This window comes from Epinephelus lanceolatus, chromosome 5, assembly GCF_041903045.1.
Source record: "Epinephelus lanceolatus isolate andai-2023 chromosome 5, ASM4190304v1, whole genome shotgun sequence".
In the NCBI taxonomy this organism is placed as follows: domain Eukaryota; kingdom Metazoa; phylum Chordata; class Actinopteri; order Perciformes; family Serranidae; genus Epinephelus; species Epinephelus lanceolatus.
In genome coordinates, this window is record NC_135738.1 from 46,440,089 (window position 1) to 46,452,263 (window position 12,175).

The 12,175-nt window shown below is 40.8% G+C and overlaps 1 protein-coding gene across 1 annotated transcript; it reads right to left on the minus strand.

Moving 5' to 3' along the window:
• Window positions 1-76: 76 nt before the first annotated feature.
• Window positions 77-10,038, minus strand: LOC117261889 (olfactomedin-4). The gene is made up of 7 exons (XM_033634450.2): window positions 9,881-10,038; window positions 9,602-9,727; window positions 9,212-9,430; window positions 7,001-7,151; window positions 5,683-5,910; window positions 1,119-1,287; window positions 77-853 (listed from the first exon to the last, which is right to left on the minus strand). Exons 1-7 carry the CDS (start codon window positions 9,932-9,934, stop codon window positions 418-420), a joined length of 1,383 nt encoding a protein of 460 aa, XP_033490341.1. The 5' UTR covers window positions 9,935-10,038; the 3' UTR covers window positions 77-417.
• Window positions 10,039-12,175: the final 2,137 nt, after the last annotated feature.

The window sequence follows — 12,175 nt, forward strand, 5'->3', positions numbered from 1 at the left end:
AAGAGGTTTTTAAAGACATATACCATCCTTGGTCAACAGATTGTATTGAGACATGAACCACATCCACTGCTACACACATTATTTCAAAGTGTTTGCTTTTAATTATGTTTTAACGTAATATTGTAAATATTTCTTCTTCACCTGATGCAGCTAGATCAATGCAATTCAAATGTTTCCACACTCAAGGTACATACATTTATCAACTATGAACATCTTGCAATGCAAATGTACATGATGCCAAATTTACCATGTAGATGTACCATGCATACCATATATAGTACAGGTAATATCACACCCCCTCACTGCTATTTGTTGGCCTTTATTAAGGAATCACCCTTATTATTTCATGCTGATCACTATTACTGCAGCCATTATGTGGATACAGGGTTTTATGGAAACGACACCAGCATTAACCGTTCATCTGAACAAAACCTTATAGGAGACCATGAGGGAGTCACAGTAGGCATGTAGCATCTGGTCCACAGGGCTGTAGTTCAGGGCATATATGTTTGAAGACATCTTGTTGATGAAGACACCAACATCAAACCTCTCTAACCCTGTTGTGGTGTCAAATGAATAGAAAATCTCCTCCGTATCTTTGTCAATGTACCGTGTTGCAAAGAGCATGCCGCACGCCATGAAGGTGTTGGTCACCCCCTGCTTGTATACTGAGGTGTGCCAGGTTTGGCCAAGCATCAGCGGTCCACTCCCCTCCACCTTGGACAGCACCAGGTTGCCAAAGTCCTGGGTGGTGGTATAGATTACCCAGACACCTGATTCATCTGTCGCCAGGTCCAAGTCAGTGAACGGGTAGCATTCATCAAGGTGGCAAAAGTTACCCTTTGAGTTAAACCTGGAATCAATGGAGGAAAAAACTGATACTTCAGTTGGAAAACAGCGTATCAGTATCTTAGTTTTCTTGGACTCATTATGTCATGCTTACATGTTCATAATTTGACACATACATTTAATCTTTCTCAGAAGTTGCCTCATTCATTCCATTTTTTACATTTTCATGCAATATGGAAGATTCCAAGACTATTACTATTTTTTGAAGAATCGAGACATTTATTTAGCAACACCCATTCAAATAATGATCTTAAAGTCTAGCAGCGAACCTGGTGCCTTTGGGTAGTTGTAAGCTGGTAACAGTTTTGGTGGTGAGGTTGAATCGACAAACAGCATCTTGGTTGTAACAGTTGTAGTACAATGCCCCTCCATACATCACAACATTTGGACCTTGGATGGTGTTGGTGGTTGGGTTAGAGGAGTGGATCTGGACATTACCTAGCAGAAGAACAAGAAGGAGCAAAAGGGGAAAGAACAAATGTAATTGTAACTAAGTATTGTTATAATTTGTTAAATTTCAAAGAAAGAAAACAATAGTATTTGTGCCTACTCTTTTATGGGTTTAAGGATAGTTATATTCTATTGTTCTTACTATCAGTAAATCCCATGAAAAGTCCCAAATCATCAGTGAATTAATCCTTCTGTCTGGGATATTCTATATTTTTCTTATTGTCAACACAAGCCCTAACTGTACCAAAACCAATGATACTTTCAAATAGCTTTTTCCTCTGTGCCATAGGAAAGCTAAAAACCTATTAGCCACATTGCTGCACTGGGTGCAACCCTATCTCCGAGAAATTATGTTTGTATATCACTAAATTGTTTTCACAATTATGTTGTGGAGACATCTTGATCACTGCCTGGATTTGTTGAAAAACGACTTTATGACTCGAGGTCAGTCTTACAGCCTTGCAGGTTTATTGAAGGCACAACTTACAACTTCACATACCGCAACAATGAGACAGCACCGTAGAACAGTTCACCAAACATTCTTATAATCCTCCTCAGATAGACATCGTATCTAATTGTGTGTGTGTGTGTGTGTGTGTGTGTGTGTGTGTGTGCAGGTATGATTTCCTGTCTTTTCCAGAGCTTGTGCTTATTTTATCTTAATACAGCTTGTTCTGCCCCAATGTCAGACAATGTTTGTTTTAGATTACTCTGTTCTTGTCACTGTCCCATTCAAGGTTGTTCAATCTAAGTAAACATGTTTTGCTTCTAACTTGACCTTAACTGTCAAACATTTCTAGGCCTTTTCGCCACCACAGATTATGTTCAGCTAGAACACTTCTGGTTAAAGAAACACTGCATTTATGTACTGTGCTGGATTTGCAGGGAGGTGGTCAGAGTAAAGCGCAGGACTGTGACATCCAGACTCCTGTCTGTAGTTAGTTTCAGGCAACAAAAGCACCGAAAGTTAAGGTTAAGGAAAGATTGTGACTTTGGTTAGGTTAAATGATCATAAAAAAAAGTTAAGGGTCGCTAGCTGACATTGGGCGAGAGGCAGGGTACACCCTGGACAGGTCGCCAGACTATCGCAGGGCTGACACATAGAGACAGACAACCATTCACACTCACATTCTCAACTACGGCCAATTTACAGTCACTAATTAACCTATCCCCAACCTGCATGTCTTTGGACTGTGGGAGTAAGACCGGGTTGATTGCTCTGCATTATGTTTCCCTCAAATATGTATTTTCTGTTCCAATTTAGCTGTACTTAAACAAATTTCTAGGAGACAGGGCAGCGGGATGACGTGCTTCTTCATTACCATGAACATACACACTGTAATTTATTTTCAGTCAGCCCACCTACACCTTCCTGTTGCCAGAAATACTGTACACCAACTATGGATTAATCCACTACTGCAAATTTCCATTTTTTTCCTTCAACAATACAAGCATGTGATTGGGTTTAGGAGAAAAGAACAGTGTTTGGTTTTATATTCATACGGGAAGTTGGCCTCCAGGATGAAAACCGATGGCTGTTGGGCCCATCACTACCCCTCTTGTCCACCCTACTTGGACTTTTGTCCCCTTAACTTTGGTTGTTGTCCTGCCACATTTTGCCCTGAAGCTGCCAGGTGAGGTGCTGTTAAACAAAAACGGCAACTGGCCATGTATCATGCTGATGTGAAAGGAAGGCTTTTTTTGTTGATGTCTGACACTGGAAGTCACTGACCAAGCCCTGGTTTACAATGACTGCTAAGTGAGGCCAAGTTGCTTTTCAGGTGAAGGACCTCTTAGCTCAGAAATATTCAGAGCAGGGACCTCCTGCTACATACATTGTATGAGATCGAGTTGCACTTGAGATAATTCTCTGGATGTTTTTGGGTCTTCTCTTGTTTGTGCTTGGCTAGGTGCATTAGCTTCACCCTCTGCTCTTTGCCCAGTGGCTTTTCAATTCAACAGTATGTCAGAGTCTGTTGCTTGAAAAGGGTTAGGCTCAAAAGAATGTCCATACACTTGAAATAACAATACAACCTACTGACCAACATATTTCAGTATTATGTAAATGTTAGCTAACTAGTTCACCTCACTGTTATGGGTATGATAAGTGCCGCACAGTGACTTTACTTGAGTGTTAAGTAGCTCACATAATTGCACAAGGACTTATAGGTAAAAATTACCCTATCACTAATGTTATGTACTGTTGATTAAATGTTGTTTTCTATGAGTATGCTGATTTATCATAATATGTTGGATTCATGTTAAAGAGGCAACAGATAGTATCTTTTCCTAAATATATCATTATGAAAATAATGTGGGTTGCACAGGGTAGTGGCTCTAGTAAAATCCGACTATCAGCGTTTATATTGGTTACTTAGTGGCTTTGTAATAAGCTTCTGCCACTGGTGCCAACATTTCGTGGAAAAAATCTGCTTTAAGGCAGGAAATGCGTCATGTATTGCAAAACTGGTCGGTCAGCCAATCAGGGACTGGAGCTGGTCCTTATGAGGAGTTGAGCATGAGATAGTTGAGTCACAAGCACAATGGCAGACTGACAAAGTTTGGAGATGAGTGAAAAACAGCCTAGCAAAAGAAAATTAGCTCCTCTGTCTGAGGAGGCAAAGAAGAGCAAAAAGGAGAGTGATAAAAGAAGAGGAAAAACAAGAATAAACCTCAGTCAGGCGTTCAAGAGAAGGAGGGAGCACCGTGACCAAAGTGGCTTCAAAACCGATGTCCAGCTAGCTTTCTTTCTAATGGATCAGTAAGTAACACGGCTAAATGTTAGCTAGATGAGAGAGAACTGTACTGTACTGGCTGCTAGTTAATTCCTAGCTGGCCAGCATCGCAAATCGCCACAACCAGGGACCGGGTAGCAAGTGTTGGTCGGCTGACATCCTCGTTGCCATTCTACGGCAGCCCTCTGACAGTGATACCCCCCTCCGTTCCTTCTGTTGACTTCTCACAGAGGCAGCTATCGATGGACATCGCCCAGCTAAGTTACGCCCAGCTAAGTAAACACTGGACTTTGTTTCCCATTCAATTTGAGCTCCAACCGGCCGCATCGTTTCCATACGGTACCGTTTATTCTAGAATCGGGACTGTTTACATGTGCATATTGGTATAATTCCACTTTAGAACATGGCACTCTTAAATGCTTGATTCTGATTGGTCAATCAACAAAACTCTGTGGTGTTTATTTCTTGAGGTATCACCGCGCCATAGCAACAGCCTTAGACTGAGGAGCATCAAAATCAGTTAACGTTAGTCCACACAGCTCTCCCAAGCTGGCCTGGAGAGCAGGGAGATCATTTCGGTCACTGGCCATAAATGTCAGGGCAGCCTTCGCAGCTACTGGGCACCCAGCATCTCTGACCAGGAGAAGTGAAGTAAAATCCTCTCCTCCGCTCCAGAAAACGGCCGCAGTTTGTCTGGTGAACACCTCTCCTGTGTCAGTACTCTCTGCCAGCAATTTAATAATATTGATGCCAGTTGTAACATTTGAATGTTTTAGTAGTAAGCCATGTTCTAAGCAGGATAATGTATAGTGAGCCAGTGACTGTTGAAAAATAAACAACAGAGTCACCGGCTCACTATATATTATCCCTTACGTGTCTACTGTTGTTTGAACTGATACTGTACATATTGGTATAATTTACTGTGAGTTGTTTGTACTGGTACTGTGCATTCTGGTATAATTATTTGCATTACTATTTGTTTTTTCTTCAAATAAATCTGATAATTGTTGCTCGGTCTCTTTACTCATTTATTTAGTAGAGTGTCCACACACCTTCTAATTCTACATATACATAGAGGTATACTGGTGGCTTTACAGCCTACATTTTATTGATTATCTCTGATCCCTAAGGTCAGTTTGGTCATTGCGACAGTGTGAGCAACACCACTGACGCTTGTGGCGCCAAGCTAAAAAAAACCGAATCCTATCTGTTGCCTCTTTAATGTGTATCTTTAGACATGTTTTCATTTTTGAACAACAACAAACTACTTATATTATCAAAAAATAATAAAGTAAATAACTCTGGGGACCCCCTAAGGGTTGTGGACTCCCTGTTGAAGACTTAGGCTTTAAGTGAATAATTTAGATTGTTCACTTGCAGATAAAAAATTGATGATCTAAATCCAATACAGTACTCTAAATCTTTGCTGAGAGCTAATATTTGCTTGTATATTTTTGCTGAGAGCTAATATTTGCTTGTATATTTTTTGGGGCTGTTTCACACTTCAATGTATTAAACCTGTCCAAATACAACACACTGATCTGGTCCTTGGAGGAAGAGTCTGATGAAGAGTTTTCCCTGACTGCAAAGCCTAATACAGGATAAAAAGTGAACACTAGTTGTGAGCAGAAAAACATGAGTTCCTTACCTGGCTGGCTCACCCCAACTACGAGAGAGCTCAGGCTGGAGTAGAGACGGACGTAGTTGGAGAATTTGTTGCCAGAGGTCAACATTACCAGCCAATACCATCTCTCCTTCCCCACCTCTGGTTTGGGATCCCGACCCCAAGCTCCATACTTGTAGGAGCCAGGGTACTCTCCTGCTGTGTACACCCTTGGCCCCGTAATGTTCACAAATTGACCATGGGGGCAGTTACCTTAGAGCAAGAGACAAAGAACATGTACTAAATAAGTACATCTGGTTAAGTGAGATAATTACTTCCTAATTGTTGTGATAGGTGCTTAGAGCTTTCCACTGTTTATTTATTGCAGTGTTTCCCCTACCATTATATTAGGGGGGCGCCCTGTCCCCCAAAAGCAATCCCCACCCCCCTTTGAAGGTCAAGTTAAATTTATTCAATATTATTTCCTATATAGCGCCATATCACAACAGAAGTCATTTAAGGTTACCTTTCCTATGAAACAGGTCTATACCTTGTCCTTTTATTAAAGAAACTAAATAGCCTTATGTTATTTATTTTTTTTAGCCTACATGACGGCATGTCATTTCTGTCTCTACATGGTCGTGCATTTGCAATTCTCCTCTGCTCTCTGTATTGTGCCCAGCAGAGTTCTGCCCCAATGCGCACATGGGGTCCAAATCCGTCCCGAGCCCGACGCAGTTTGTTACCTGACATAGTTATTGTTATGGACAGTGTGTAAATGACCATCAAAAGATGGCTGTTAAGCACAGTCAAACGCAGTGCTTGCACAGCAGCACAGCGCAACACGGGACTGTACACACACTCAGTTGGAACAGAGCCTGTGTTGTGTTCCGGCGTTGTCACGAAAATAACAAATTCCAGCACTTGAATAGGCCATAGCACAACACAGGAGCATGTCAAATGGGCCGTACCCGAACCTAGCCCGAGCAAAACTTTTGATTTGTTATCCGATGATGTCTCATTTAAAATTTCGCAGAAAAAAAGTGCTTGAGTGGTGATGCGATCTGTAAGTAGGATTTCCATTTTGCTAAAGAAATTACCTGTTTGTTGTGGTAGTAATTCTCACTCCCCCTGAGCATTTTGCGAATATAAAAAAATACTTATAATGGAAGGAGGGTCAAGCATTTTCCCCGAATCCCCCCCTCTTAACAATGCAAATTTGCAAAATGTATCATGGGTGGACTAAACTGGAAAATGCAATTGCTAAACAAGCAGAGTGATATTTCATCCATCTGCTGGCCTCGGGTGGAAGTGAAAGAGAAGTAAAAAACACTCTGGTGCTTGGTGTGGTTTTGGCACACACCATGTGGAGGCTGAGTGGGTCGGGTGGTGATGTGTCTCATCGTGCATTGGTCCAGCTCTCTCTTCAGACGCTGGTTGAGTATTTGTGTCTTCACCACCCCCATGGTGTCGTACGTCTCCAGCTCCTGCATCTCCGCTTCCAGGTCCTCCAGCTAAGCAGCAGAACAAACATCCCAATGTATAGATATATTTTACAAACATGCAGTAGTACCTGTCAGCAGTGAAACTAGACTGACTTATACATTGATAAAGAAAGATGTTTGAGCGACCAATTTCAAACCTCACCACCAAACCCACAGCACTAAATATGTTGCTTATCTTGATAATACAACTCCCATATGGAGTTAACTTTTCAAAATAAAATAGAGCTGGATTAAAAATGAATAAATATGCAGAGTAAGTAACTTCCATACTTACTCTGCGTGATGGATCCAGAGTCAACAGGGGGCTCAGCATCAGTACAATTCTACTTTTCTATACATTTTTGCCCAAATCTTCATGCAGAATACATTAGTTAGTTACTATGTGTAATTTTTGGTGTATTTATGTCTACCCTTTTTGCTCTTCATACCACCAGATGGCAGCAAAGGCAGAAATATTCAGTTGTGCTGAATCTTACTGTGCATTCCAATACATACTGTGCATTCATTTTCTGTAATTTATCCTGTTGGGGGTCACGGGGGGCTGGAGCCTATCCCAGGACAGGTACACCCTGGGCAGGTCGCCAGACTGTCGCATAGCTAACATATGGAGACAGACAACCATTCACTCTCACATTCACACCTATGGACAATTTAGAGTCACCAGTTAATCTATTGTGCATGTCTTTGGGTTGTGGGAGGAAGCCGTAGTACCCAGAGAAAACCGACGCTGACACGGGCAGAACATGCAGACTCCGCACAGAAGGGCCATACTACCATACTATATCAGTGTTTCCCCTACCGTTATATTAGAAAATAGAAAATTAAAATTTTATTTAATTTCATTTTCTATATAGCGCCAGATCACAACAGAAGTAATTTAAGAGTACCTTTCCTATAGAACAGGTCTATACCTTGTCCTTTTATTAAACAAGCTAAATAGCCTTATGTTATTTATCTAATTTACACGACGGCATGTCATTTCTGTCTCTATATGGTCACATGCTTACAGTTGTTCTCTGCTAACTGTATCGCGCACGGCGGAGTTCCACCCCGACGCACGCGCACGCACACACACACACACACACACACACAGACACTTGCGTGCATACAGCGGACAGTGAGCACATGTCAAAAATATGTCGCGTTAATCACCGTGTTTGTGTCAGTGTCCGTCTGGAATTTTTGGCATACTGCATTTGACATACTGTGTACTGAAAAATATACGCAGTATGCCAAAAAATACCACCATATTCTACTACATGTGGTTGCATTTTACATCCAGCATGCTTTTCTGGCTATTCTGACCCACAATCCTCTGCACAGCAGACGATACGTCACATCGGACTGAGCCACAAACGGATAACAGCTGACTGACAGCTGATTGACAGCTCTCATAAGCCACAATGATGCCTGACAGAGATTTCAAGTAAGTGATGACCAGCTGAATAGTAATAATAGGAATATTAATTGTTTTAATGAACAATTGGTATGCATGCTCTGGGGCCAAGTATGAACCAAAATTTTAAGTGCCATATTGATTGGTAAAAGTGGGCGTGGCCTATTAAATTTTAACTCATAACTCAAGATGACTTTGACCAGTCCTAATGATACTCACTGGAGACATCTGGAGTGGCACTCTGAAGATGCCTACCAAAAAATACACCAGTCGGCCACATGGTAGTGCTGTAATTAAGGTCAACACTGGAGACATCCCTCAAACTGTAAGCCCAAATGATTTAAAATCTTACACACAAGTGAAGCTCAATTTGCTTTACAAAAATGCCTCTTGGACCCATAGGGTCCGCCCATTGGATTTTTTAAAAATTGTTTTATAGACAGTCAAATGAATAGAACTTTCTGAGGTAATCAACACAAAATGTGGTATACAGTATCTTTGGATGTATATACAACTTTCTACTATAAATGAGCAAGATCGGTCAAAAAACATGGCCACAATCACTGGAAAAAAAAAAACCTTACCAAGGGCGGGGCTTAGCAGGAAATAGGCCATAACTCGAGTTTCCTTTGAGCAATCATGTCAGCACTTTGTAGCTGGTAGTTGACTCTACCTGTTTAGCAGCATCTTTAGTTAGATGCCGGTGTGCCAGGGTAGTCCTGTTGAGCCTGGCAATGAGCTGCTTGATCTCCATCAGTTCATTCTCGATCACTTGCAGGCTGAGGACTCCATAGAGCTCGCCATCATCCTCCCTCTCTAGCATCGCCACATCTTCCTGCAGCTGGGGCAGACGTCGCTCCAAACCCAGCAGCAGACTCTCCATCTCCAGAGTCTGCAGACACAGCAGGTCCACACTATGCTATCATATCACTTAGGACTCCATCAGCATGAATACATACATACAATCTATTTACTACTGTTATAATTATTATTTCAGTTTTACAGCTGCTTAGGGAAGTTGTGTTCTTTATAGTCTGGCTTAGAGAAAAATGCAACTGCTTACCATCTGTGGAGTGATGTTGCTGTTGCATTTTGATGCATTGTCCTCCGCTGTGCTGAGTTTGCCATGAGGAAATGCTTTCTCTGAATTAGTCAACTCACATGCACACTTATTATTTGGTGAAGATGCCTTCAAATCAACAAGATTAAATGTGGCATGTAAATAAAAATAAATACAAGATACAGTATGTAAATTCATCTACATTTGAAATGTGCGGTGTGCAATTAATCAAAATTTCAAAAGAAACAGTAATCACTACATTACCATACTATGTTTTCTTACCTGTTGGGTGGAGGTGAACAGAGCAAACAGTGGAACAATCACATACAGCTTCATGATGGAGAGAGAGCAGAGCTGAATCAAACAGTCCCCTAACACAGGCTGAATATGACAGTGTGTCCGACCGTAGCAGGAGCTTCTAACTTGTGACCACTCCCACTAACCTCTGCATGTGAGTAGAGGAACATGCATGCGTGATCAGTGTTGCATGTGCAAAGGCTCATGTTTCCTTCAGAATGTGATCACTTCCTCTCTGTGGTTGGGATTGCACAACACAGAATTTTTGATATGATGAAGTGAAAAATTCCATAAATACTCACAGCTATTTCTTAAGTTCTTTTGACCTAAAATATCCCTTTAGGAAGTCGCAAGTCAGCACTAAAATCAGTGGTTAAAAAACAAAAGAAATACTGAGAACCTTAACTTGAGTAGCACAATTTTAGCACAGATAAGACAATATTAAAATAAAAATTTACAAGCATACTTTCTGCATAGCTGCATTTATGTAGGTAAGCAGGGGCTTTGCCAGGGATTTTTGTCCCCATAAAAAGATATTGCATCAGGTCCAACCACCACAGGTCACGCGAGCACTGCACAGTTGCTGTAACACACACCTCCAGAACCCAATCAACCCATTCCAAGCTTTAACAAACTATACCACTGAGGCTTGCGACTCTCTTGAAGTTTACTACTTATGGTAGGCTATAATATTTACTGACAGTGAGCTGTAAAAATATAACACTGTGCAGACATGCATGCAACAATATGTAATACAATTTGTAACAATCAGTGATAGATTGTAACTAAGTACATGTACTCGAGTACTGCACTTAAAGTAGCCCACAACCAAGGAAATCCCCCTCGGTGAATACATCTCTTTTGAATACCTTGCTGTATCTGTACACTGTAAAACCACAATCTTAATAACAACAGTCTGTCGTCCACCAAAATCCAAATGTGGCTTTCTGGAAAAATTTTCTCAGCTATTATCCAAGGTCTCCATTGATTATGACTGTCTTATTGTATCAGGTGACTTTAATATTCATTTTGACACTGAAACAGATCCAGATGCCATTAACTCATTGAATCTGCTGGAGGCATTTGACCTCTCCCAACATGTCCGTGGACCCACCTACAATAAAAGGACATACTTTAGACCTTATCATCTCAAAAGGACTTAATATCACTGCACCCTGTGTTATGGATGTAGCTTTCTTTGATCACTGTTGCATTTACTTTGACATATCTGCTTTCTCTATACAACTTAATGGTTTTTGAACAATCAAAAAACACATAATCAATAACAATACCATTGAAAGTTTTCAGAGAACCGTGAATGAGTTGTCGCAGTCCATGGTATCTCCAGCTGGGGATCCTGCGGACATCTTCAACTCAACGAGTATCTTTGACAACATTGCACCTGTTAAAATTAAATATGTGAAAAAACAAAAGGCTCCTGGAGAAATGGAGTGGATGTCAGACAGTTAAAAAGAAAGTGTCGTCAGGCGGAGCGACAGTGGAGAAAAACAAAACGTCAGGTTCATAATGAAATCTATTAGGATAAACTGAATGAATATAACAAAGCAAATAAACAGGCTAGACAGTCTTTCTTTTCTAAAATCATAAATGAAAATATCAATAATAGTAAAGTACTTTTCTCCACTGTTGACAGACTTATTAATCCACCATCCACCATCCCATCAGATTTGCTGTCTACAGAAAAATGTGAGCAATTCGCTTTATTCTTTAATGACAAAATCATTACTATCAGACAAACCATTAGTGCCCTAAGATCAAAAAATGAACCTGTCCTTTTCTCCAGAAACTCCGCTTGTGTCATGTCTCACTTTGATTGTTTAGATCTGACAGAACTTTGCAATATTGTAGGTCAGCTCAGGTCCTCCACCTGCTGCTCTCCCACCTACATTTTTTAAAACTGTTTTTAACTGCTTAGTACCTCAGGTTTTAGATATCATTAACTGCTCTCTTCAGTCAGGTATATTTCCCATATCACCACTCCTGAAAAAGAATAATCTGGATCCAAGTGTCACTGCTAATTACCAGCCCATCTCCAATTTACCGTTCCTCAGCAAAATACTTGAAAAAACAGTTTACACTCAGCTCAAAAACTATCTCACATCAAATAGCCTTCTAGATATTTATCAATCAGGTTTTCGCCCCCACCACAGCACAGAAACAGCACTTATTAATGTGGTAAATGATCTATAAATAAACACAGACTCCAAAAAATATCCATTCTTGTTCTACTCGATCTCTGTGCCGCTTTTGACACTGTTG